Here is a 27,785-nt window from a genome sequence, read left to right as displayed (position 1 = left end):
GCTCTGTTGTGCAAAAGAAATGCAGGCACGCAGCATTTGGGACAGCAGCAAGTTTAACTGGGCGCCTGCCCCATTCCACACACAGGCCTGTCACCTCTTCCCTGCCCATCACTGAGTTATGTGAGAGGTGGGGTGAAGCTTGTGCCTCCTCTGGGGCAGTGTCAGTGGTCCTGGCGGTGTCTTGCCTGGCGCTGAGGGCCTGTGATGACGGTGGTGGTGATGGTGATCTTGTTCACTGTCAGCCCGCCTGTGCCATAACTGTCAAGATGTGCCTCTCGCTTGTACTCGGAGACTTGCTTGGTGGAGAGGAGGTCCCACACGGAAACCCTCTGCTCCTGGAGTGGCCCACAGGTGATGTAGGAGCCCTCAGACTGCAGGAGGTCCACTGTCTGCTGGGGAAGAGTTATGAGATGACTTTCCTTGCTGTCTGCCACCACGCTGCTGGCAGCGCTCAGCAGGTCCTGTATGGTGGCTGTCCCAACACGGTACAGCTCCAGCAGCTCCTGCCTTTTCTCCTTGGGGATGCAGTTGGAGAAGAGCAGGTCCCACACAGAGACCTGCCCCCCCTGGAAATCATCTGCTGACACCTCGACTGTGGTGGTCCTCAGGGTCTCTTCCCAGGTTCCATCTTCCTGCAGTTCACTGTGCTCAGCTCCTGCAACTGCTGACTCTGCCCTGGGACTGCTCTCCTTTGCCCTTGCTGCTTCTGCCTTTGACACAATAGTGCTCACCACGGTTTTCACCTGATCAAGGGTTAACTCTCCAGCCTGGTACAGCTCCAGGAGCTCTTTCCTGTTCTCCTCAGGGATATACGTGGAGTGGAGCAGGTCCCACACTGAGACCTTGTGGCCCTGGTACTCTCCAACATCCAAGTCAACAACTGTGGTTTTCAAGGCTGTTTCCCATGGTTCTTCTTTGGTGAAGCCACCATCCTTCTCTTCTGCTGCTGTCACGGTGTCCTTGTTGGAAGCCTTGACTGCAACATGGAATTTCCTGCCTGTAGATTCCTTTTTCTTGACGAGCATGGTGACAACAGTTATTAACTGCTCCAAGGGCAGTGTCCCGATGCGGTACAGCTCCAGCAGCTCCTGCCTTTTCTCCTCAGGGATGCAGTTGGAGAAGAGCAGGTCCCACACAGAGACCTGCCCCCCCTGGAAATCATCCGCTGACACCTCGACTGTGGTGGTCCTCAGGGTCTCTTCCCAGGTTCCATCTTCCTGCAGTTCACTGTACTCAGCTCCTGCAACTGCTGACTCTGCCCTGGGACTGCTCTCCTTTGCCCTTGCTGCTTCTGCCTTTGACACAATAGTGCTCACCACGGTTTTCACCTGATCAAGGGTTAACTCTCCAGCCTGGTACAGCTCCAGGAGCTCCTTCCTGTTCTCCTCAGGGATATACTTGGAGTGGAGCAGGTCCCACACTGAGACCTTGTGGCCCCGGTACTCTCCAACATCCAAATCAACAACTGTGGTTTTCAAGGCTGTTTCCCATGGTTCTTCTTTGGTGGAGCCACCATCCTTCTCTTCTGCTGCTGTCACGGTGTCCTTGTTGGAAGCCTTGACTGCAACATGGAATTTCCTGCCTGTAGATTCCTTTTTCTTAATGACAGTGGTGACAACAGTTATCATCTGCTCCACAGTTAACAGCCTTTCATGGTACAGCTCCAGCAGCTCCTGCCTTTTCTCCTCAGGGATGTAGTCGGAGAAGAGCAGGTCCCACACAGACACCTGCCTCTGATGCAAGTCACCAGCTAGCACATCAATCGTGGTAGACTTCAAGGTGTTATCTAGTTGTGCATATTGTGTTGAAGAATCACCTCCATCCTCCTCTGCTTTTGTCACTGCCCTGTGTGGACCTCTGGCACTGGCCCTGAGTGCAGCATTTGCAGCCGCAGTTCTGTTCATGATGGTGGTGACCACCATGGCCACTTGTTCTGTGGTCAGTATCCCTGCTCTGTACAGCTCCAGCAGTTCCTGACGCCTCCCTTGAGGGATATGTCTGGAAAAGAGCAGATCCAGCAAGGAAACCTTTTGCCCCTGGAATTCACCAGCAGTGACATAGATGGTTGCAGACTTCAGGGACTTTCTCAACTGTTGCTCCTGGGAGTGCATGTCCCAAAGTGGTCGTGATGGGTGGGATGCTCCCACCTTGTTGTTGGCTGTAACTGTGGATGAGCTCAGATTCCCATTTTTCATTCCTGCTCCAGTGATGCTGGTGGTGAGGAGGGTGCTCATCTCCGGGATGGTGATGGTCCCTGCCTTGTACTTCCTCAGGAGCTCCTCTCTCTGGTGCTCGGGCACATAGCGGGAGAAAAGGAGCTCCCAGAGGGTGATGCTCTGTCCTTGGAAGAGCCCCACACTGAGTGTGGTGCGGGCAGCCTGCAGGGCTTTCCGAACATCCTTGCTGAGCTGATGGACCACAGAGCCCTTGTCCATCACGTGGAGCATCAGCAGCCCTGTGTCCAGGTCGGGCACGCAGCGGCGCAGGAGCTGTGTATAAGTGAGGTTCTCGTGGGTGTTGGGGTCAAAGCAACTTCTTATTTGGTTCTTGGGGTTAGAAAGGAACTGGCACATCTCCTGGTTGAAGTACCCACGCTTGTGGGCCACTTCCACTGGAATGCGGTGGTTGTGCACGGGGTCAATGATGCCGCCAGTGGCGATCTGAGCCTCGAGCAGGCGGACGGCATGCTCCTTCACGATGAACTCTTTCTTCATGGCTTGGAAGAGGGAGATCTTTTGGCCTGTGTATGGCTCCGTGTAGCCTGTGACAGCTCCCTCGGCTGACAGCAGCTTCTCGTAGAAGTCTCTGCCAATGAGTCCCGCTGTCAGTGCCTCTTCCACGGACAGCTTCTGGTTTCTCACGGGATCAGTGAGGAGCCCTGAAGCAGCCTGTGCCTCCAGCAGCACCAGGGCTGTGCCAGGCGTCAGCAGCCCCCTTATCATGGCGTCATAGATACTCATCTTCTTACTCATGGCCTGGAGAAAGACTCCAGCTATGAAGTTACTCCCACCACCACCAATCTCTTTGTGTTCATCCTCAACCAGGTTACTTCCCATGCCAGTTGACTTATTGTTCTGAGAGGGTCCACTCATCTTCTGCGTTGTCTCTGGGGAACAGTGCTGCTACCACAGGCACTGTGTTTGTCTGAGGAGAGAGAAAGAAATGTCTTGGTGAGACAGAGGTTCTTGTGAGACAGAGGTTCTTGTGAGATTGAAGTTCTTGTGAGATAGAGGTTCTTGTGCAGTTTTCATGGTGTGTGTAAATCACAGAATCCCAGACTGGTTTGTGTTGGAAGAGACCTTAAAGCTCATCCAGTCCCAACACCTGCCACAAGCAGGGACACCTTCCACTAGAGCACCTTGCTCTGAGCCCCTGTGTCCGACCTGGCCTTGAACACTGCCAGGGATGGGGCAGCCACAGCTTCTCTGGGCACCCTGGGCCAGCGCCTCAGCACCCTCACAGGGAAGAGCTTCTGCCTAAGAGCTCATCTCAGTCTCCCCTCTGGCAGGTTAAAGCCATTCTCCTTGTCCCGTCCCTACAGGCCCTTGTTCAAAGCCCCTCTCCAGGTTTCCTGCAGCCCCTTTAGGCACTGGAGCTGCTCTCAGGTCTCCCCTTCACACAGCAGAGGGGCAGGATCCCCTCCCTGAGCTGCTGCTCACACTCTGGGGGTGCAGCCCAGCACATAGTGGTGTTCTGGCTCATCATGGGCCATGTGTGATGGGTCTCTGCTTGTTCTAAGGCCATTGGGTTGTCAGAGCCTCCAGCCCCATCCTCCTACACTCCCCTATCCACCAAAACTGGGGTCTACTGTTGTAGATGTGCTGGCACCAGTCCTGCCCCATGCTGACTTCTGGACTGTGCATGGGCACTGTCCATGAGAGGGCTCATGGTGCCAGACACCACCCCAGGACCATCCTAACCAGTTCCAGCAACGGAGGACGAGGCAGAGTCACTGGGAAGGGTTGTCTGACCCAGTGCCCTCTCCAGATATTTAGGGAAACAGGAACAGGGTGTTTGGGATGCTCTGGCTGAGCTCTCTGGCACATGGTGCTCTGTGTCAGGCTGCCCTGCAGGGACCCAGCCTGCGAGCCCAGCCATCATGGGTTCGGTGGCACCAGGCCTGTGACTTAACCGCATTTTGCAGGTAAAGTGTTTCCCGGGAGCTCCTGTGCTGCAGGACGGGAGAAGCGGTCACTCTTTGCTATGAGCTAATTGCTATGTGGGTAAATGGTGGGTTAAATGAGATATATTTAAGTGAAGATTAGCGAGCGAGTGCCTCAAGGAGCTTTGAGTGCTTTCTCCCATCCAGGCATGATATTTTTGCAATGAGTGTGACCAGGGATGGTAAATCCTGTGGGCACCCTCACCCATGGAAATGTAGCATCCCTCAATCACTGCTCCAGTTGCCTGTCTGAGATGTTCCAGGGGGAAGCAGCTGTGCCCTGGAGCAGCCACCGGAGCAGCCACTCAGAGTCAGGCAAAGGTCTGTGGAGGCAGTCTTCTTTCCACCCTGAGCCATAAGCAGACAATGGAAGGATGAAGAGGGAGGGCAACATGTGAGATATTTCCCCAGTTTCTAAGTCAACCTGTGACTGTTTTCAGCTCAGGGGATTCCACTGAGCTGGACCTGGATGTGTTAATCCTCCTTGAGGGATGTCTCACATGCTGTCAGTCTCTTTGGAGCATGTAAACTTTCAGCATCTACAGCATTGCAGGGTGATGAGGCCAGCGCCTTGTGAAAACAGCCAAATCGAAACCCAAACCATTCCCTTGGGAACACCCATCTTCCATAACCTGCAGTGAGTGACATTAATGACACGTTCAGCTGATTATGAGGGTCACAGCTTTAGCTCTGCCTCTTCACCTGACTGGTCTGAAAGTCTCTGAGTCAGTGCTTCTGAGCCATTTAAATATTGGATTGATGCTGGTTGATCACGATGGGCTCATCCCAGCAGCTACAGACAAGCCCCAGCCTCTTTAGAGACCACGTCCATGCCTTCTGTCTCTCTATAGCCAGCGGCTCTGCTCCAGCAGCCCAGGGGAGCAGCTCCTTGTCCCTCCCCTGCCTGGACCCCCAAATGCAGCTGAGCCCTTCAGGAGGTGATGGGCTGGTGGCACTGGGACAGAACGAGCGGAGCGCTGTGTCACACCCTGGAGCAGGCAACACCTATGTAGGACATGGATGTCGTGTAAACACCCTATAGAGCAAAGACATTGCCTAACTGAGAGCTGCCATTAATTAAAGGTCATTTAATCAGACCTCCTGGTCCTGGGGCTTGGCTGCAGCTCCTGAGGCAGGACCTGGTTGTCCTTTCGTGCTGTTGCAGCAGCCCAGCACAAATGGAAGCATTTTTCCGCCTGGAGGGAGCAGGGCTACTGGCCAAGCCGTAGTCCCCAGCCCCGCTGCATGCCGGGGAGTGAACTGGTGCTGTCCCCCCATCTCAGTGCTCAGCTACAGCCCAGACCCACCAGAAGTCAGCATTTTCTGTCTCAGGCGCCTGCAGGCTCGGGCAGGTCCCTCAGCTCTGGCTGCTTCTCTCCCACACCCCAGTGTCCCGTCTGCTCAGAAGTGATGAGGACACAGCTCCATCCAGCCCCGGTGCTACTCTGACACTCTGTCCCTTCTGGGAAAGGACCAAGTCCTGCCTGGAGATCTCATGCTCACCAGACCACTGCTGAGCTGCCCCCTGAACATTGGGGTTTGGGGTGGATGCAAGGTCCCTGCATTCCCTACAGGCCCTTGATACCTGCAGGCAGGGTGCCATGCTAAAGTGGGGCTCTGTGGTGGCCCCGGTGCCCGCTCCAGGCTCTGTCCTACCTGCTGGACATGTATCCAGGGCAGCTGAATCCCCAGCAGGCTCTGGTACTCCTCCTCCTCCTCTTCCTCCTCCTCCTCCTCCTGCTGCTCAGCCCAGCAAGATGAGCAGCCCAGGCAAGAGCCCAATTTAAATCCTTCCCTTCCCCGCCCTTGGAGATGACAAGGTGACCCTGCCCTGTGCTGAAGTACAGAAGCACAACTGACAATCAGACATCTGGCAGGACAGTGTCACAGCAGCCCTGGGAGCCTGGCTTGGGTGGTAGGGGCTGAGGCTGGGGGACAGCGACCAGCCCTGGAGACATGAGGCATGATCCTTACTGGAGCCTGGAACAGAGATGGCTGTGGAGAGAGCAGATGCATGGTGAGGTCCTGGACTCTGCCATCACCTTCTTCTGGCAGCTGCTCAACACAACTGCTTGTGAAGCACCCTGCCTGTGGTTTGGCTGCCACAGAGCCCTCCATGGACCTGGGCTTGTTCAGTCTGCCTTTATAGAATCATGGAATCAACTGGAGTGTAAAAGACCTTCAAGATCATCAAGTCCAGCCTTTACCCCATCATTGCCAAGGCCACCACTAAACCATGGCACTGAGGTCTCGCCTCCACAGTGTGTGAACACTTCCAGGGACAGTGACTGCAGCCCTGCCCTGGGCAGCCTGTTCCAATGCCCGAGCACCCTTTGGGGCAGGAATTGTTCCTCAGCTCCATCTAGACCTGCCCTGGTGCAGCTTGAGCCCATTTCCTCTTGTCCCATCCCTTGTTCCTTGGGAGCAGAGCCCAGCCCCTCCTGGCTCCATCCTCCTGTCAGGCAGTTGTAGGAAGTGATTAGGTCCCCCCTGAGCCTTCTCTTCTCCAAACTAAATAACTGCAGCTGAGTTCCTTCGCTGGGGCGAGGAGCTGCAGCCATGGCCCTGCAGTTATCCCTGCTCTGTGGCCAGGACAGAGACTGAACCTGTCCCTCGCTCTGGCTGTGCTCATGACCATGAAGATACCAGGGCTGTGGTGGCTGTGTTCATGGTGTGTGGAGTGGGTGATCAGTGCTGCTGGATGAAGCAGCCCCAGGCTGGAAACCTTTTATGCTCCTGATGAGCCCCGTGCTGCAACCTGCGTCTGCACAGAAGCTTTGGGCACATGGTGACCTGCCGAGGACTGGAGAGAAGAGATGGGATCCAGAAAGACCTGGACAGGCTGGAGAGGTGGGACCCTGTGAAGACGTTCTTCCCTTTGAGGGTACTGAGGTGCTGGCACCGGGTGCTCAGAGAAGCTGTGGCTGCCCCATCCCTGGCAGTGTTCAAGGCCAGGTTGGACACAGGGGCTTGGAGCACCCTGCTCTAGTGGAACCAGGGGTTGGTGCTGGAGGAGCTTTAAGGTCCCTTCCAACGCAAACCATTCCATATTTCTACGATTCTATTATTGTGCTGCTAGCAGAGGCAGGCTCTGCTCTGGCAGCTTTGGGCTGAGTGGGGCTGATCTTCAAACATCATGTTTGGCTCTGGGTTCATGTGGGATGTGCCACAGCCCATCAGACCGCAGCCACAGCTCCAGTGAACAACACCCTTGTTCTGGTGCCTGCTTCCGTAACAGGACTGGGCTGGGATGTTCTGGTGTGTCAGCACTCATATAGCTGTGTGTGTGCTTGGCTGTCAACCATGTCTATGGCCACACGTGTTCATGATCATGTGTGTGTTCCCGTCAAGTGCATGCGTGTCCCTGCCTCTGCCTGTGCGTGACTCTGTGTGTGCACAACTCTGTGCAAGTGTGTGCACACATGACAGCGTGTGTGCAAGGGACAGGCTGTGCCTATGCTGAGGTGAGCATGTGCATGTGCTGTGTGTGTGCTGTGTCCCCAGCCCATGTGGGTGTGTGTGATGGTGTCCTTGTGTGCAGGAGATGCTGCCCCTGCCCTTCCTTGCCTGTGTCCTGCTTTGGGTGCACATTCCTGCTTGCGTAGGTGCTGCCAGACTGGATGATCCACACACAGATGTTTTCCCTCTGACTCACCCAGGCTGGTTTGGGGACCACACCCAAGCAGGAGGTCCTTGTCGCAGGGATAAGGTGGTCACAGGACCCACTTCTGTTGTCCTGAATCCCCTGTAGGTCTTCCTGGCCTGACACCTCTCTGCAGCCTGCGCTATGAGGCACTTCCTAATTACAGTGTAATCACAGCTCCACTAATTGCTCTTCCCTGTATGTTCATCTTTTCCAGGTGGGCTCCAGCAGGAGCTTCATTCTGGCTGCACCCATGCAGGGGTGCAGAAGGTGCCTGGCCAGGGAGGAGGGTCCCGTGTCTCTGAGCACCCAAAGGCATCGCTGAGCTGCGTAGATGAGCACCCACGAGGTGTTGCTCTGTGTGGGCCCACCAGCTCCTCACACAGGAACGCTTCTCTTAGCCCTATCACTGACACTGGACCACAACCTGAAGCTGGCCCAGCTCGTTCAGACACCTCTAAAGTGCTGGTGGTTGGTGGCTGCCCTCAAAGGTGCATTATGGTGCATTTGTCAAACCAAGGCTGTGGTTTATTTCAGACAGTGGACGTCTCCTCCTGAGCTGGAGCCCAGGTCCCGTTAGAGCCATGGAGAGCATACCAGGATGCTCCCACAGCCCTGAGCAGGACTCTTCTGACCATATGCACCTCTTTTGTAGGATGTGTACATAAAGCAAACACCAGTCACTAGGACCTTCTCTGCCTTGGCTGCTGCTGCAGATGGGGTGACCCAAGCTGCACGCAAACATCTCCTGCGGTGAATCAGCCCTGAAACCTCACCTCCTCCTTAGCATGCAGGTCTCTGAGCTGCCCCACATGCACCAGATGGCTTCAACAGAGTAGAACTACATGGAAATGCTGGTGCCTCACCTCGACCCCACTCTTGGTTGTCCCCTCTTTAGAGAACAAGGCTCCATCTTCCCCAGCGAGGAGCGAGCAGTTAATCCTGCACCTCCCTCCCTCCCTCACCGCCTGTTTCTGGGATGTGACAGATGGCAGGGGGTGGAACTGGATGAGCTTTAAGGCCTTTTCCAACCCAAACCAGTCCACAAGTTTATGTGGTGCTGTATTTCGGGACCCCTACATGTGGTGCTGTTCGGGGGATTGCTGGCCACCCTGCTGCAGTCATGCAATGGCCATACCCATCTGCATCTTTAATTAAGAAGTAAATTAAAATGTGAGTGCACAGGCCTGACACGTGTTTGCGCTGCCTCCACCTCTGAGTGTCCCTCACGGCAGCCCTGTGGAGAACAAAGCCATGGTGCAGACCAATTTGTGTCCCCATCCTCACTGTGCTCTGTGACTCACCAGCTGGTCCTGCAGCTTCCCTGGAATCCTGGCACAGAGACACAGGAGCTTTGGGATCTAGAGCCCGGTCAGTGGCTCGACCTCCTCTTGGGAGCCATGGGTGTCCTTGGCTGAAGCAGACCTGAACCACACCAGAGAGACAGGAGATGGATTTAAGGGTGCTGCAGCACTGGGGCATTTAGGGATGTTGTTGTGGGAACCTTCTCGGTGCTGACACGGCCCCTGCAGCCCCAGGGCTGAGTGTAGGGACATGGGCTGCAGGTGCTGGAGGAGCTGGGATCACGCAGAGCAGGAAACAGCCTCATGTATGACATGGAGAGGGCAGCCTTGTGCTTGGGCAGCGCTATGAGGACAATGCTGTGTGGGCACACCCTGCACATAGGAGGGACAATGTGAACTGGAAGAGTCATAGAATCAGCTGGGTTGGAAAAGACCTTTAAGCTCATTCAGCCTAACCACTCCCCAGCATTGCCAAGGCCACCACTAACCCATGGCATTGAGGCCTCGTCTCCACAGTGTGTGAACACTTCCAGGGACAGTGACTGCAGCCCTGCCCTGGGCAGCCTGTTCCAATGCCTGAGCACCCTTTGGGGAAGGAATTGTTCCTCAGCTCCATCTAAACCTGCCCTGGTGCAGCTTGAGGCCGGTTCCTCTTGTCCCATCCCTTGTTCCTTGGGAGCAGAGCCCAGCCCCTCCTGGCTCCATCCTCCTGTCAGGCAGCTGTAGGGAGCTATCAGGTCCCCCCTGAGCCTTCTCTTCTCCATATGAACCCCCCAGGTCCCTCAGCCCTTCCCCATCACCCCTGTGCTCCAGGCCCTGCACCAGCTCCATTGCCCTTCTCTGGCCCCGCTCCTGCCCCTCAATGTCTCTCTTGCAGTGAGGGGCTCGGAGCTGAACACAGGATTCGAGGTCCAGCCTCCCCAGTGCCCAGTGGAGGGGCACAATCCCTGCCCTGGCCCTGCTGCCACACTGGTGCTGGTACAGCCAGGATGTGGTTGCCACCTTCCTGCCTGGGCCAGGAAATCACCCACAGCCTGTTCCCTGCTGCCCGGTGCAACCCGCTTTGTGGAGCTAGCACACTGGGACTCCCGGTGGCAGCATGTCCCAGGCTTGGAGTCACCCGTGCAGCAGCGTGTGGGTGCTCCTGGCAGGCGTGGAGCTGACCTGGGAGCTGGGAGCTTCCCATGGGCGCCTCCTGCTTCCAGTCAGCTGAGCGATGCTGTTGAGGGCAAGAATAACAAATCCATCCCCTTCCAGGAGGCGCAAGGAGCCAGGCAAGGCCAGGAGCCAGGGATGGGCAGTGGCAGGCAGCGGTGGGCAAACAGAAAAGACAAAAATCCTCTTTATTCTGCCTTGGAGAGATGTGATTGCACAACCCGGATCACTGTGGGAAAGAAGGTCTCAAACATCCTCTACCCTGACACGTGATTCCAGGGAAACAGGGATCGGCAGGACTTGTACTGGTGCTTCAGGTCACTGTCCCGGGGTGAGGAGGAAGATAAGCCAGAGTGCTGGGTGTCTACCATGGCTCCAACTGTTCTGCCACCCTGGCCAGGGAACTGGCTTGTCATTTGGCTTCCCCGCTTCCTGGAGATTTCCCTCAGCAGTTCCTGGGAACATGAGAAGGATATGTGTTTATGAACGGAGGTGGGGGGTTCTGCTCTGATGGCACGGGTACAGCTGCCTGCTCTGCTGGGGTCCATGAGTCAGGATCGCAGGCTGGTTTGGGTGGGAAGGGACCTTAAAGCTCAGCTTCTCTGAGTGCCAGCACAGCCTCTCTGCCTGCCTGCACCCCTGCCCACATCCTCACCCATGGGTCTCCTACTCACACCCTGGGGACTGGGGAAGATGCCACCACCCGCTCAACCACATGGGCTGTGACACATGGTCCCACTCCAGCCCCTGGCGTGGAGCCCCTCACTCATACCAGACCCCCCAGGAGATGTGTTTTTGGGACATGGATTGTGGGACCCTCCCCAAATCCAGGGAGCCAAGCCCCCCCAAACCAGACACTCTGTGGGGATCCTCATGGTTCCATCCCTTTCAGCTGAAAAGCCCTGGTATGCCTGTGGTTTCTTGATAGCCCATCAATTAGTGCCAGGCTTGTTTCTGGCTATCATCTTCATTAACACTAATTGCTCAGGTTTTATCTGTCTGTGTTTGCTTCTTCCACCCCCTTAACAACTTAACAGAAGAAATAAGCATCTCCTCACTCCAACTATCCTGCCTGACTGGTGTGACTGGCCAGGTTGGTTCCCATCACCAAGTCATTTGTCAATCAGGTTTACTCCTGTGTTGGTTTTGGTGGCTTTTTGACCAAATACCTCAAAGGAGCAGGTATCCTCCTTCTACTGTCTTGCAACACCAAAGCCACACTGACCACCAATGCTGGGCCACTGCTGAGACCCACTCACAGCCCCATGAAGGAGCTTGGTCTCATCTCTGGGTGTTATGCGGTGCCTTTGGATGGACACAGCTTCTGTGGTTTTTGCCCTGATGTGGGCATGTTCCCCCCCTAATCCTAACCTCTGGTTTATCCTGGCCACTGCTGAGCACACATCAGGTAATCTGTGACAATTGAGCCTTGAGAAGTGAAGGCTCCTTAAGGGGAGACCTTAGAGCAGCTCCAGTGCCTAAAGGGACTCCAGGAAAAGGGAGACTGCAGGAAAACTGGAGAGGACTTTGGACAAGGGCCTGTAGGGACAGGACAAGGGGAATGGCTTTAACCTGCCAGAGGGGAGACTGAGCTGAGCTCTTAGGCAGAAGCTCTTCCTTGTGAGGGTGCTGAGGCGCTGGCACAGGGTGCCCAGAGGAGCTGTGGCTGCCCCATCCCTGGCAGTGTTCAAGGCCAGGTTGGACACAGGGGTTTGGAGCACCCTGCTCCAGTGGAAGGGGTCCCTGCCCGTGGCAGGAGGTTGGAACTGGAGGAGCGTTAAGGTCTTTTCCAACCCAAACCACTCTGGGATTCTGTGACTTCTCTCCTGTTAATTTCTTCCATCCCTTTGCAAGCCTGTGCAAACCTCCAGGCTACGCAGCCAGGTATGGTAGGAGTTTCACAGCTACTCCTGTTTCCAGCTATCAGCTGTACAAGCTGTGGTAGAAAAGCCCATTTTCCAGGACATTACTTGGTTAATTGAGGCAAATGACCCAGGGTCATGCATTTAAGGGGAGTAAGCTTCCTTCTACTAACAGTAGTAGAATTACTCAGCCCTGACCTCCAAGGCAGAGTGGTTCTGGGGCTGCCTCCACTCCAGGAGTGCAGCACATGGACCAGGTCAGGTCAGAACAAGTAACACGGCACAACATGAAGCCCGGAGCAGAGCCTCTAGAGAGGCTCCATGGAGAAGTGGAGGAGAGAAAGCACAGCCTGTGAGTGAACTGAGGGTACATACCGCTGAGAGACCAAACTGCTCTGAGGTGAGGGTGCTTATAGAGCAGATACCACTGGAAAACTACACAGGGTGAGAGATTAAGGGTAAGCAAAGGTAATGTATCCTATCCCAGTAACACCTAACCTCAGCCTGCAAAGTGCCTGCGTGGAAACCTGATCTCCAGGCAACATCCAAGCTTGGAAACCTCCAACACCTATAATGCCCTGCAAATACGCTAAGAAGAATGTTCTTCATGCATAAAAAAACCCCACAGCCCTGCAACAGCTACTAAGAAGGAGAAAAAATGACTGCTACTGCTGAACCCAGGACAGTGTCCACCCCTTATTCCATACCATTCACGTCATGCTCAGATCAGACATTTTCAATATACCATCGCTCTCATCTCAGTGCACTCTTAGTGCACGGACCAATCCCTATAAAGCTGCTGAGTCCATTCGGTCCATGATGTTGGGCTCCATCGTAACAGTCTTTCAGAGCAGGAGAGGCTGTGTGCAGTGTTCACACTCGTGAATAACCTGGGCAATAGTGTCCATTGTTAAGTCCACCCCTTGATCATGAGTCCATCTCTATGTTGCATCACTGCCCTGACGGCCTGAAGTGTCACGAGCCCACCAGGCTCAAAATAATTCACCCTCCCCTTCAGCAGTTTCTGCAGCTTGTCGCTGGGGACTCCATACAGCTGCCTTCCATCTCCAATGCTTCCAAAGCACTGGAGGGGCCCAGTGGACTAGATACTCGCCCATACTGTCCCACACACCATGACACTCATGACTGTCCAGCCTTGGGGAAAACCTCTTGGTCCCCCTGTATCCTCATCTAACCCCAGACAAGACCCAAACCTGACTCTGCTTAACTTTTGAGATCAGACAAAATGGCCGTGGGTAGAACACACTCTGTATGTGTGCCAACATGGTGATCACCATCACAGTCAGCAGGCAGGTCCCAAGGATACCCAAAGGCCATTCAAAACCTTCAGAACTCTCAAATGATGCTGCTGTACTTGTCACTGGGGCTGGCGTAGCTGCTGTGCTTGCAGCCTCTCTCACCACCAGCTTCTCTTTTTCTAAGTCCAGATATTCCTCCTCTGCCCTGCTGGAAAGTGCTGCGGGGTCTCCTGCATCCTCCTGGGGCTCAGGCTCACGGGGCTCGGTTGGTGGCTGCCGGGGGACGCTCTCGGCCTCCGTGGGGCTGGGCTCGGCTGCGGGGCTCGGCTTCTCCGCCGCCTCCTCCCGCTGCTCGGCAGCCGCCTCCTTTCCCTCCTCGACCGCCTCAACCTCCTCCACCGGCAGCCACTCCCTGCCGGCCTCCGGCCCCACTCCTGCCACCGCTTGGTTCCCAGGGCCGCTCTCCCGGGCCACTTCGGCTGCCACGGGCTCCAAGGGCCGCTCCCCTTGGCTCCCCGCAGCCTCACGAGGATGGAGGTGAGGACAAGGGCCAGGACAGTGAAAAGCAGTGGGATGGCCAGGTACAAGTCCCCGGCCACATCCATCCCACCCTGCTGCCAAAGCCCATCTGTATTACAAGCCATTATCATAAAGTACAGTGAAACAAGAACTTTAGCCGAAGGCCCACACTTGATAAACACTAACACAGCAAATAACGGCTCTAAGTAAGCTATGACATATTGAAACTGTGAAATCTAAAACAACAACTTTGAGAGCCAATAAATCAGCATTGTGCCTTGGGCAGATCTGTTGTTATCTCAACCCTTCGTGCCCCAAGTTTGGTGCCAAAAAGAACTGTCATGGTTTAAGCCCAGGCCGTAAATTAGAACCACGCAGTCTACTTCCACCGACCCTTTCTTCCCCCCGCTCCTGGAGGGATGGTAAGGAGAATGGAAAGAATGCAACTCCCACAGGTTGAGAAAAGAACAGTCCAGGAACTAAGGTATAACACAAATCACTACTGCTACCACCTATCATAATAATAAAGGAAATAACAAGGAAGAGAATACAACACCTCACCGACCGATACCTTGCCCCCACCCAGCAGTGAGTTAGCCCTTTCGGATAACTCTCAGTTACATCCTGGCCATGACATGCTGTGGTATGGAATACCTCTTTGGCTAGTTTGGGTCAGGCGTCCGGTCCCTGCTTCCTCCCGGCTTCCCCTCCTCCCTGGCAGAGCATGAGACTCACAAAATCCTTGGTCAGACCAAACATCAGTGTTATCAGCTCTGTTCCCAGGCCAAAAGTCAAAAACACAGCCCTGCACCAGCTACTAAGAAGGAGAAAAAAATGACTGCTACTGCTGAACCCAGGACAGAATAGAAGGAGAATAAAACCCCCATTCACACTACGGCTCACACAGCATGAAAGACACAATGGATGAGGGAAATGAGGACACCATATGTCATCAAAGTGACCTGAGATAACCTGAGCTGATCCCTGTGTTCCTCAAACACTGGAGAAGGCAAAGGCTTAACACAGGGTACCACAGGGCTTAGGGGAGACATATCAAAGCTCTGCCTGAGGAGAGCGGGATATTAAAAAGAAAAGAGAAGAAAACAATAATGGAACTCTTTAAAGGGAAATAGAAGTTTATATAATAGAATATAAACAAGAAAGAAAACTATGAAAAAAAACCCATAAACATGAAACCAGGGATCAGCACTGAAACAGGGCAAAAATGGAAAAAGCTTGACATTTACGATCTAGAAATACTGAGAAAATAAAAACCAGTGTCCGGGTCGGGCACACAGCGGCGCAGGAGCTGCATGTAGGTGAGGTTCTCGTGGGTGTTGGGGTCGAAGAAGCCCTTGGTGTCGTCGCTGGGGTCCGAGAGGATGCGGTTCATCTCCTGGTCGAAGTAGCCGCGCTGGTAGGCCACCTCCACGGGCAGCCGGTGGCTGTGCACGGGGTCGACGATGCCGCCCGTGGCGATCTGGGCCTCGAGCAGGCGGATGCCGTGCTCCTTGACGATGAGCTCCTTCTGCATGGCCTGGAAGAGGGAGATCTGCTCCCCGGTGTAGGGGTCGGTGTAGCCCGTCACGGCGCGCTCGGCCGACAGCAGCTTCTCGTGCAGCTCGCTGCCCACCAGCCCCGAGGAGACAGCCTCGTCCACGGAGAGCTTCCTGTTGGCCAGCGGGTCCACCAGGAAGCCGGTGGCAGCCTGCGCCTCCAGCAGCACCAGGGCCGTGCCCTGCCTCAGGATGCCCTTCCACATGGCCTGGTAGATGCTCATCTTCTCCAGCTTGCCGGGCTCGCCCTTGCAGGGCACCAGCACGCCGGCGATGCAGCCCGTGCCGTCCAGGTAGCGCTTGACGGAGGCCATTTCCGTCACCTCCGCCACCGTCTTGGCGCCCTGTACCAGGTCGGCCAGCGTGTCCTTGTCGATGATGCCCGAGTCCGCCAGGTCCGAGGCGGTCACCTTCCTCCTGAGGCCCGTGAACTTCAGCGCGCTGCTGCGCTCCACCGCCTCCTGCACCAGGGCCATCAGGAGCGCTGCCAGCTCGTCCAGCGCCAGGCTCCCGGCCCTCAGCAGCCCCAGCAGCTCCTGCCTCTTGGACTCGCACACGTACCTGGAGAAGAGCAGCTCCCACAGGGAGACCTTCCTGCCGCGGAAGCTGCTGGCTGGGACCTCGACGGTGCGGGACCGCAGGGACCGCTCCAGCTCCTGCTCACGCTCACGCTCCTGCTCCCACTCGTGCCGGGAGCTCACGGGCTCGCCGTTCTGGGAGGGAACCGGCGCCGGGGCCTCCCGCTGCTCAGCCTCAGTGATGATGGTGCTGAGGAGGGTGCTCATCTCCGAGATGGTGACGGTCCCCGCCTTGTAGCGGCGCAGCAGGTCCTGGCGCCGGTGCTCGGGCACGTAGCGGGAGAAGAGGAGCTCCCAGAGGGTGACGCTCTGTCCCTGGAAGAGCCCCACGCTGAGCGCGGTGCGGGCGGCCTGCAGGGCTTGGCGGGCCTCCTCGCTCAGCTGGTGGAGCACGGAGCCCTTGTCCATCAGCTGCAGCATCAGCAGCCCCGTGTCCGGGTCGGGCACGCAGCGGCGCAGGAGCTGCATGTAGGTGAGGTTCTCGTGGGTGTTGGGGTCGAAGAAGCCCTTGGTGTCGTCGCTGGGGTCCGAGAGGATGCGGTTCATCTCCTGGTCGAAGTAGCCGCGCTGGTAGGCCACCTCCACGGGCAGCCGGTGGCTGTGCACGGGGTCGACGATGCCGCCCGTGGCGATCTGGGCCTCGAGCAGGCGGATGCCGTGCTCCTTGACGATGAGCTCCTTCTGCATGGCCTGGAAGAGGGAGATCTGCTCCCCGGTGTAGGGGTCGGTGTAGCCCGTCACGGCGCGCTCGGCCGACAGCAGCTTCTCGTGCAGCTCGCTGCCCACCAGCCCCGAGGAGACAGCCTCGTCCACGGAGAGCTTCCTGTTGGCCAGCGGGTCCACCAGGAAGCCGGTGGCAGCCTGCGCCTCCAGCAGCACCAGGGCCGTGCCCTGCCTCAGGATGCCCTTCCACATGGCCTGGTAGATGCTCATCTTCTCCAGCTTGCCGGGCTCGCCCTTGCAGGGCACCAGCACGCCGGCGATGCAGCCCGTGCCGTCCAGGTAGCGCTTGACGGAGGCCATTTCCGTCACCTCCGCCACCGTCTTGGCGCCCTGTACCAGGTCGGCCAGCGTGTCCTTGTCGATGATGCCCGAGTCCGCCAGGTCCGAGGCGGTCACCTTCCTCCTGAGGCCCGTGAACTTCAGCGCGCTGCTGCGCTCCACCGCCTCCTGCACCAGGGCCATCAGGAGCGCTGCCAGCTCGTCCAGCGCCAGGCTCCCGGCCCTCAGCAGCCCCAGCAGCTCCTGCCTCTTGGACTCGCACACGTACCTGGAGAAGAGCAGCTCCCACAGGGAGACCTTCCTGCCGCGGAAGCTGCTGGCCGGGACCTCGACGGTGCGGGACCGCAGGGACCGCTCCAGCTCCTGCTCACGCTCACGCTCCTGCTCCCACTCGTGCCGGGAGCTCACGGGCTTGCCGTTCTGGGAGGGAACCGGCGCCGGGGCCTCCCGCTGCTCAGCCTCAGTGATGATGGTGCTGAGGAGGGTGCTCATCTCCGAGATGGTGACGGTCCCCGCCTTGTAGCGGCGCAGCAGGTCCTGGCGCCGGTGCTCGGGCACGTAGCGGGAGAAGAGGAGCTCCCAGAGGGTGACGCTCTGTCCCTGGAAGAGCCCCACGCTGAGCGCGGTGCGGGCGGCCTGCAGGGCTTGGCGGGCCTCCTCGCTCAGCTGGTGGAGCACGGAGCCCTTGTCCATCAGCTGCAGCATCAGCAGCCCCGTGTCCGGGTCGGGCACGCAGCGGCGCAGGAGCTGCATGTAGGTGAGGTTCTCGTGGGTGTTGGGGTCGAAGAAGCCCTTGGTGTCGTCGCTGGGGTCCGAGAGGATGCGGTTCATCTCCTGGTCGAAGTAGCCGCGCTGGTAGGCCACCTCCACGGGCAGCCGGTGGCTGTGCACGGGGTCGACGATGCCGCCCGTGGCGATCTGGGCCTCGAGCAGGCGGATGCCGTGCTCCTTGACGATGAGCTCCTTCTGCATGGCCTGGAAGAGGGAGATCTGCTCCCCGGTGTAGGGGTCGGTGTAGCCCGTCATGGCGCGCTCGGCCGACAGCAGCTTCTCGTGCAGCTCGCTGCCCACCAGCCCCGAGGAGACAGCCTCGTCCACGGAGAGCTTCCTGTTGGCCAGCGGGTCCACCAGGAAGCCGGTGGCAGCCTGCGCCTCCAGCAGCACCAGGGCCGTGCCCTGCCTCAGGATGCCCTTCCACATGGCCTGGTAGATGCTCATCTTCTCCAGCTTGCCGGGCTCGCCCTTGCAGGGCACCAGCACGCCGGCGATGCAGCCCGTGCCGTCCAGGTAGCGCTTGACGGAGGCCATTTCCGTCACCTCCGCCACCGTCTTGGCGCCCTGTACCAGGTCGGCCAGCGTGTCCTTGTCGATGATGCCCGAGTCCGCCAGGTCCGAGGCGGTCACCTTCCTCCTGAGGCCCGTGAACTTCAGCGCGCTGCTGCGCTCCACCGCCTCCTGCACCAGGGCCATCAGGAGCGCTGCCAGCTCGTCCAGCGCCAGGCTCCCGGCCCTCAGCAGCCCCAGCAGCTCCTGCCTCTTGGACTCGCACACGTACCTGGAGAAGAGCAGCTCCCACAGGGAGACCTTCCTGCCGCGGAAGCTGCTGGCCGGGACCTCGACGGTGCGGGACCGCAGGGACCGCTCCAGCTCCTGCTCACGCTCACGCTCCTGCTCCCACTCGTGCCGGGAGCTCACGGGCTCGCCGTTCTGGGAGGGAACCGGCGCCGGGGCCTCCCGCTGCTCAGCCTCAGTGATGATGGTGCTGAGGAGGGTGCTCATCTCCGAGATGGTGACGGTCCCCGCCTTGTAGCGGCGCAGCAGGTCCTGGCGCCGGTGCTCGGGCACGTAGCGGGAGAAGAGGAGCTCCCAGAGGGTGACGCTCTGTCCCTGGAAGAGCCCCACGCTGAGCGCGGTGCGGGCGGCCTGCAGGGCTTGGCGGGCCTCCTCGCTCAGCTGGTGGAGCACGGAGCCCTTGTCCATCAGCTGCAGCATCAGCAGCCCCGTGTCCGGGTCGGGCACGCAGCGGCGCAGGAGCTGCATGTAGGTGAGGTTCTCGTGGGTGTTGGGGTCGAAGAAGCCCTTGGTGTCGTCGCTGGGGTCCGAGAGGATGCGGTTCATCTCCTGGTCGAAGTAGCCGCGCTGGTAGGCCACCTCCACGGGCAGCCGGTGGCTGTGCACGGGGTCGACGATGCCGCCCGTGGCGATCTGGGCCTCGAGCAGGCGGATGCCGTGCTCCTTGACGATGAGCTCCTTCTGCATGGCCTGGAAGAGGGAGATCTGCTCCCCGGTGTAGGGGTCGGTGTAGCCCGTCACGGCGCGCTCGGCCGACAGCAGCTTCTCGTGCAGCCCGCTGCCCACCAGCCCCGAGGAGACAGCCTCGTCCACGGAGAGCTTCCTGTTGGCCAGCGGGTCCACCAGGAAGCCGGTGGCAGCCTGCGCCTCCAGCAGCACCAGGGCCGTGCCCTGCCTCAGGATGCCCTTCCACATGGCCTGGTAGATGCTCATCTTCTCCAGCTTGCCGGGCTCGCCCTTGCAGGGCACCAGCACGCCGGCGATGCAGCCCGTGCCGTCCAGGTAGCGCTTGACGGAGGCCATTTCCGTCACCTCCGCCACCGTCTTGGCGCCCTGTACCAGGTCGGCCAGCGTGTCCTTGTCGATGATGCCCGAGTCCGCCAGGTCCGAAGCGGTCACCTTCCTCCTGAGGCCCGTGAACTTCAGCGCGCTGCTGCGCTCCACCGCCTCCTGCACCAGGGCCATCAGGAGCGCTGCCAGCTCGTCCAGCGCCAGGCTCCCGGCCCTCAGCAGCCCCAGCAGCTCCTGCCTCTTGGACTCGCACACGTACCTGGAGAAGAGCAGCTCCCACAGGGAGACCTTCCTGCCGCGGAAGCTGCTGGCCGGGACCTCGACGGTGCGGGACCGCAGGGACCGCTCCAGCTCCTGCTCACGCTCACGCTCCTGCTCCCACTCGTGCCGGGAGCTCACGGGCTCGCCGTTCTGGGAGGGAACCGGCGCCGGGGCCTCCCGCTGCTCAGCCTCAGTGATGATGGTGCTGAGGAGGGTGCTCATCTCCGAGATGGTGACGGTCCCCGCCTTGTAGCGGCGCAGCAGGTCCTGGCGCCGGTGCTCGGGCACGTAGCGGGAGAAGAGGAGCTCCCAGAGGGTGACGCTCTGTCCCTGGAAGAGCCCCACGCTGAGCGCGGTGCGGGCGGCCTGCAGGGCTTGGCGGGCCTCCTCGCTCAGCTGGTGGAGCACGGAGCCCTTGTCCATCAGCTGCAGCATCAGCAGCCCCGTGTCCGGGTCGGGCACGCAGCGGCGCAGGAGCTGCATGTAGGTGAGGTTCTCGTGGGTGTTGGGGTCGAAGAAGCCCTTGGTGTCGTCGCTGGGGTCCGAGAGGATGCGGTTCATCTCCTGGTCGAAGTAGCCGCGCTGGTAGGCCACCTCCACGGGCAGCCGGTGGCTGTGCACGGGGTCGACGATGCCGCCCGTGGCGATCTGGGCCTCGAGCAGGCGGATGCCGTGCTCCTTGACGATGAGCTCCTTCTGCATGGCCTGGAAGAGGGAGATCTTTTGTCCGGTACAGGGGTCGGTGTAGCCCGTTACAGATCTCTCTGCAGAGAGAAGTTTCTTCTGCAGTTCACTTCCTATGAGCCCCGAGGAGACAGCTTCGTCCACAGAGAGCTTCTTGTTAGTGACTGGGTCAATGACGAAGCCGGTGGCAGCCTGCGCCTCCAGCAGCACCAGGGCCGTGCCCTGCCTCAGGATGCCCTTCCACATGGCCTGGTAGATGCTCATCTTCTCCAGCTTGCCGGGATCAGCTTTGGAGGGCACCAGGATCCCAGCAATGCTTCCAGTTCCTTCGAGGTATTTTCTCACACTGTCCATCTGAGATATTTTTTCTGCTGTCTCTCTTCCTTTGTGGAGTTTTTCCATCGTTTCTTCTGTAATTATCTGTGCACTGAGAAGTTCTGATGCTGTGATCTGTTGTCTGATTCCTTGGAACCATACATCACTTCTGCCTTCTTCTTTTTCTTTAATGATGTTTAGTATTGTTTCAATGATTCCTTGGATAATGTGATGGGATTCCTCTTTGTATTTTTTCACCAGTTCTTGTCTCTTCTCCTGTGTGATGTACTCAGAGCAGAGAAGTTCCCACAGTGATAATACCTGTCCTTTGTATTTTCCAACAGGCACTTGCACCTTTGCTGACAACAGGGCTGTTTTTGTTTGCTCGTCAGTGTAGAAATAGTCATCATCCTTCTCCATGACCTGTAGCAGGTACCAGCCAGTTTCTCTGTCTTTGGAACATCTCTGCAGGAGCTGACTGTAACTGATCTTCTCATGAGTGTTTGGATCTATAAAACCTTTGCTGCCATGGTCAGCATCAGACAGCATGAGGAACATGTCCTCGTCCAAGTGTCCGCGCTGGTAGGCCACCTCCAAGGGCAGGTGGTGGCTGTGCACAGGGTCAATGATGCCGCCGGTGGCAATCTGGGCCTCAAGCAGGCGGGTGCCGTGCCCCTTGACTGTTATCTTCTGCTTTATGGCCTGAAAGAGGGACATTTTCTTTCCTGTTTGAGGATCTGTATATCCCATCACAGCTTTCTCTGCTGACAGGAGCTGCCTGTGGAAGTTGCTCCCCACCAGTCCAGACGAGATGGCCTCGTCCACGGAGAGCCTCTTATTTTTCAGTGGGTCAATGAGGAAACCAGTGGCAGCCTGTGCCTCTAGTAGCCCCAGAGCACACTGCTCTGTGAGAAGGCCCTTCTTCAGGGCCTGGTAGATGCTTATCTTCTCTTTCCTTGATGGGAGTAGGATCCCAGCAATGCATCCAGTGCCCTCTAAGTACCTCTTGATGGTGTCCCTCTTGGTGAGGCTGGCAAGCGTGAGACTTCCATCCTGGAGCTGCTCTAGAGTTTTCTTGTCAATGATCTCAGAGTTAAACAATTCTGATATCGACACATCCCCCCGGAGTCCTTTCACCTTGAGGGCTTCTGCTCTTTGCTCTGTGTCCTCAATGATTCTGAAGAGGAGGGCTGTAAGGCCTTCCAGAGTTAGGGTTTTGCACTTGTACTGCATCACCAGTTCTTTCCTTTTCTGCTCGGAGATGTAATGAGAGCAGAGAATTTCCCAGATGGAAACTGTCTGGTCCTTAAACTTTCCAACTTTGATGTTAAGGGGCTTTGAGCGCAAATCCTGCTTCGTAAACTCATCAATGTAGAAGTACCTTCCTCCCTCCTGTACAACCTGTAGCATGTACAGCCCAGTCTCTGAATCTTGGACACATCTCTCCAGGAGCTGCATGTAGGTGAGGTTCTCGTGGGTGTTGGGGTCGAAGAAGCCCTTGGTGTCGTCGCTGGGGTCCGAGAGGATCTGGTTCATCTCCTGGTTGAAGTACCCACGCCGGTAGGCCACCTCGACTGGGATGCGGTGGCTGTGCACGGGGTCAATGATGCCGCCGGTGGCAATCTGGGCCTCGAGCAGGCGGATGCCATGGCTCTTCACGATCAGTCCTTGGTTCATGGCTTCAAACAGGGACATTGGGGCTTTTGTGTAGGGATCAGTGTAGCCCGTCACGGCCCGCTCTGCACAGAGCAGCTTTTCAAAAACCTCCCCTCCAATTAGACCTGCAGCTAATGCTTCCTCCACTGAGAACTTCTGGTTCTTCTCTGGGTCAATGATGTAGCCAGTGGCAGCCTGTGCCTCCAGCAGTACCAGCGCTGTCCCTGGCCTCAGGATGCCCTTCCTCATGGCCTGGTAGATGCTCATCTTCACATTGCTTGGCTGTATGAGGACCCCTGCTATGAAATTGCTGCCCTCCAGGTACCTGCGGACAGAGTCCATTTCAGTGACTTCTTTGACTGTTTTCTTCCCCTGGTTGAGCTCATCGAGGGTTTTCTTGTCTATCAGTTGGGATTGGAAGAGGTCACTGGCAGAAACTCTTTTCCGCAGGCCCTTGAATGAAAACTTCTTTCCTTGTGTCTCTGTCTCTTTGATGATTGTGGTGACAATTGCTATGATTTCATGCAGCACTTCAGTGTTCTCGTCTTTGTACCTTTGCACCAGCTCTCTTCTCTTGCTGTCTGAGAGGTATTCAGAGTTGAGAAGGTCCCAGACTGACACCGTCTGTCCTTTGAAGCGCCCTATGTTGACACAGACAGTCACAGATTTCAGCACCTCCACGGTCTGTTCATCCACACAGAACATCGCGTTTTCGGACAGGGGAAGGAGCCAGAGACCTGACTCAGACTCCTGAAAACATCTGTCCTTCAGCTGCTGGTAGGTCACGTTCTCCTTTGTGTTTGGATCAAAGAAGATTTTGGTGCTGTCATCCAGCTGGGACAGGGTTTGGTTGAGGTCCTCGTCGTAGAAGCCATACCTGTACGCGGCCTGGAGTGGAAGGTGGAGGTGGTGAATGGGATCAATGACCCCTCCGGTGGCCAGCTGGGCCTCCACCAAGGGAACAGCCTCTCCCAGAGGAATCAGCTCCTTCCTGAGCGCTTGGCACAGGGAGATGGAGTTCCCGGTGTAGGGGTCTGTGTAGCCGGTCACTGCTCGCTCGGCCAGGAGGAGCTTCTCAGTGAGCTCTTCACCCACTACAGCAGCTCTCACTGCATCCCTCACACTGAGTCTCTGGCTTGTTGCTGGGTCACTCAGGTACCCTGTGGCTGCCTGAGCTTCCAGCAGCCTCAGAGCAGCCCCGGGGAGGAGGAGATGGTTCTTCATGGCATCGTAAAAGCTCATCTTCTTTTTGGACGCCTCTATGAATACCCCAGCAATGCTGCCCGTGCCCTGCAAGTACCTCTTCACACTCTCCATCGCAGCCACCTCCTCAGGAGTTCGTATGCCCTGGGCCAGTTCTTCAAACGTCGTCTTCGTGATGATGCCAGCATCCAGCAGCCACACTGCAGGGACGCTGCCTCGCAGGCCCTCCAAGGTGATCTGGGTGCGGGCTTTCATCTCCATCTCCCCAACCAACCTGAGCACAAGAGCAACCAGCTCCTGCAGTGATATTTCCTCAGACCGGAACCTCTCCACAAAGTCCCTCCTCCTCTGCTCCTCAGTGAAATACCCTGAGTGGATTAGTTCCCACAGGGAGACCCCTCTCTCCTTCACCATGGTTTCCTCAAAGATCCGCTGGATTTCTTCATCACTGTGGGCAGGAGCAGCCACCTGTGGAAGAGGCAGCAAGTGGAAGCCAGAGACCTCATCCTTCTGGCAGCGCTTGATCAGCTCTGCATAGCTCACGGTCTCTTTGCTGTCTGGGACACAGAAGGCTCTGTTGTCGTCACTGGGCTCAGAAAGGCCCTTGCTTGTGTTCTCATCCAGGCACCCTCGCTTCTGGGCAGATTCTATGGGGATATAGTGGCCACAAGTTGGGTCAATGATGCCTCCTGTAGCCATCTGCACCTCCATTAACTGCATGGCCTGTTTGTCTGCAATCAGGCCCTTCTTCATTGCCTGGAAGAGAGGTATCTTCTTGCCTGTGAAAGGATCTTTATAGCCTGTGACAGCCCCTTCTGCATGCTGCAACTTCTCATGGACTTCTGGTCCAATGACTCCCTCCTTGATGGCATCATCCACACAGAACTTCTGGTTGTTGACTGGGTCAATGATGAAGCCTGTGGCAGCCTGGGCCTCCAGCAGTGGGAGAGCCACTCCAGGTAGCATTATGTTTTGCTTCATGGCATCATAAATGCTTATCCTCTGATTTGATGGCTGAAGAATGATCCCCCCGATGCTGCCAGAGCCATAGAGGTACTTTCTGACAGAGTCCATGTGCAGGACTTCCTCTGGCGTGACGGCTCCCTCCAGCACCCTCTCAAACAGGGACCTGTCAATGACACCGGTCTCCATCAGGTGGTAGGCGCTGACACTGCCCCTAATGGCTGGGAACTTGATGGGTGCCCATCGTTTCATTTCCTCCTCCAGCATGGCTCGGATTTGCTCCAGGGTGAGCTTCCGCAGCTGGTAGTGGTTGAATATCTCCCGGCGCTTCCCCTCGCTGAAGTACTCGGAGTTCAGCACATCCCACACAGAGACCTTCTCTCCCCGCAACCGCCCGAACCTGACTGGCAGCCAGGAGCTCTTGAACACCTGTCTGGTGGCTTCATCCACGAACTGGCGCCTTCTGCTGTTCAGGGGCAGGAGGCAGAGCCCAGTGGATGGCTCCGTGATGCACTTCTCCTTCAGCTGCAGGTAGGTGAGGTTCTCGTGGGTGTTGGGGTCGAAGAAGCCCTTGGTGTCATCACTGGGGTCTGAGAGGATCAAGTTCATCTTCTTGTCAAAGTACCCACGCTTGTAGGCCACCTCCACAGGGATGCGGTGGCTGTTGATGGGGTCGATGATGCCACCGGTGGCGATCTGGGCCTCGAGCAGGCGGATGCCGTGCTCCCTAACGATGAGCTCCTTCTGCATGGCCTGGAAGAGGGAGATGGTGTTCCCTGAGTAAGGATCGCTGTAGCCAGTGACCGATTTCTCTGCAGCCAGAAGCTTGTCATAGACATCAGGGCCAATGACATTTGCTCGCAAGGCCTCACCCACAGAATACCTTCTGTTGGCAGCTGGGTCAATGATAAACCCGGTGGCAGCCTGGGCCTCCAGGAGGATCAGGGACGTTCCTGGCCTTAGAAGTCCCTTCCGCTTTGCCTGGTAGATGCTGATCTTCTCCTGGGAGTCAGGAAGCAGCAGTCCACCAATGCTACCTGTCCCTTGCAGGTACTTCTTGACCGTGTCCATCCTGATGACTTCTTTGGCCAATGTTTCTCCCTCCTTCAGTTTCTTAAACAAATCTTTGTTGATGATTTCAGAGCTCAGGAGCTGGTCAGCTGTCACCCGGTCCCTCAGTCCTTCAAAGGTGACGTTAGCAGGGGAAGCCGTCTCCTCGATGGTGGCACTGACTGCCTTACTCAGCTCTTGCACGGAGAGTGTTCCTGCAAGGTACTGCTGGGACAGAGCAGCTCTTTGCTCGCTCTGGATGTAGTCTGAGAAGAGAAGTTTCCAGAGAGACATGGACTTTCCCTTGAATTTGCCCAAAGCAACAGGTACCCGTGTGGTTTCCAGAGCTGTCTGGGTCTTGTGGTCAAAGAAGAGGTGGGTTCCCTTGAGTGCCTCTCTGCTGTCTCCTCCAAGGGGCAGCAGCAGGAGCCCAGTGCTGGGATCAGTCACACAGCGCTTGAGCAGGCCTGTGTAGGTCAACTTCTCCTTGGAGCTGGGGTCCAGGAACCCTTTCATGTCATTGGTAGGAGTGGAGAGGAGCTGTCTCGTGGCCTCATCCAGGTACCCCCACTTGCAGGCTGTCTCCGTGGGGACACGGAGGTGTTTTCCTGGAGCAATTATCCCACCAGTGGCTATCTGAGCCTCCAGAAGGCAGAAGCCATGATCCTTGGGGACAAAGCCCTTCCTGATGGCTTGGAACAGAGAGAGCATTTCTCCAGTGCAGGGGTCCCTGTACCCTATGATGCTCTTCTCAGCTGAAGACAGTTTCTCATGAAGCTCTGGGCCGATGAGACCGACTCTAACAGCCTCATCAACCGAGTAGCTTTTGTTCTTGATGGGGTCTGTCAGGCTGCCAGTGGAGGCCTGGACTTGCATGAGCATCAGGGCAGTGCCAGGCATGAGGAGATGCTCCCTCAGGGCCTGGTAAAGGCTTTTCTGCTCACTGGAAGGCAAGACAACACCAGCCACAGTCCGTGTCCCACGCAGGAACTGCTGAACTGAGTCACTCTCTGCAACCTCCTGGGCAGAGACTCTTCCCTCCTCGAGACCTCTGAACGTGTCGGAGCTGATGATGCCTGAGTCCAGCAGGTCCCTGCTGCTCACCCGCCCTCCCAGCCCTGGGAATGTTGTCTGCAGGGGCAAGAGGAGGAAGCCTGAGCCTGGTTCAATGACACAGCGCTTGATAAGCTCCACATAGGTGACCCTCTCCATAGTACTGGGGTTGAGGAACCTTTTGCCATCCTCATTGCTCGGATCAGAGAGGAGCTGCCTCATCTCTTCATCTAAATATCCCCTCTCACAGGCCACATCTGCTGGGAGCCGGCAGCCAGTGCTGGGGTCAATGATGCCACCGGTCGCGATCTGGGCCTGGAGCAGGCGGGTGCCTTGGTCCCTCCCCACCAGGTCCTTCTGCATCGCCTGGAACAGGGGAATCTTCTCTTCCGTGTAGGGGTCCACAAAACCGGTAGCAGCTTTCTCTGCAGAGAGCAGCTTGTCCTTCAGCTCCAGCCCCACCAACCCCATCTGCACGGCTTCTGCCACAGACACCCGCCTGTTCTTCACTGGGTCAGCCAGGAAGCCTGTGGCTGCCTGGGCCTCGAGGAGGCAGAGCGCTGAGTCCAGACTCAGGAGGTGCTCCCTGGTGGCGTCATAAAAACTCATCATCTTCTTGGAAGCCTCCACGTACACTCCAGCAATGCTGCCAGCTGCCTCCGGGGGTTCGCTGGGACCATCCGTCCCTGTCATTTTGCTCTCCTTGCGAGCCAGCACGTCCTGGCACCAGTGGTTTGCTCCTGGGGTGTCTTCCTGGGGAGACATAGGAGCAGCATGGCCATTCACTGCAGGCTTGCTCTCCATTCTCCCGCTGCTCTGCTCCCACTGCTGTCACGACTCTGCAGAGAGGGGAGAGAATGGGAAAGCTCATTGAGAAATCACCTTTGCCATGGATTTCATGCTAAATACAGCATGGGGAAAAGAAGAAGAAATTCCTCCCACTCAGGAGGAAGTGAGAGCCACAGGCTGAGCATGCC

General features: G+C 57.2%; 1 protein-coding gene across 1 annotated transcript; it reads right to left on the bottom strand.

Moving 5' to 3' along the window:
* Window positions 1-161: 161 nt before the first annotated feature.
* On the bottom strand, window positions 162-27,612 carry EPPK1 (epiplakin 1; the record flags this gene model as incomplete). The annotated part of the gene is made up of 2 exons (XM_080609784.1): window positions 162-3,106; window positions 15,165-27,612. The coding sequence occupies 2 exons, from the start codon at window positions 27,610-27,612 to the stop codon at window positions 162-164; spliced, it is 15,393 nt and encodes a 5,130-aa protein (XP_080465910.1).
* Window positions 27,613-27,785: the final 173 nt, after the last annotated feature.

Source organism: Psittacula echo (assembly GCF_963264785.1).
Source record: "Psittacula echo genome assembly, chromosome: 2".
Taxonomy (NCBI): domain Eukaryota; kingdom Metazoa; phylum Chordata; class Aves; order Psittaciformes; family Psittacidae; genus Psittacula; species Psittacula echo.
Note: the sequence above shows the minus strand (reverse complement) of the source record. Positions and strands in the feature narration are given on the sequence as shown.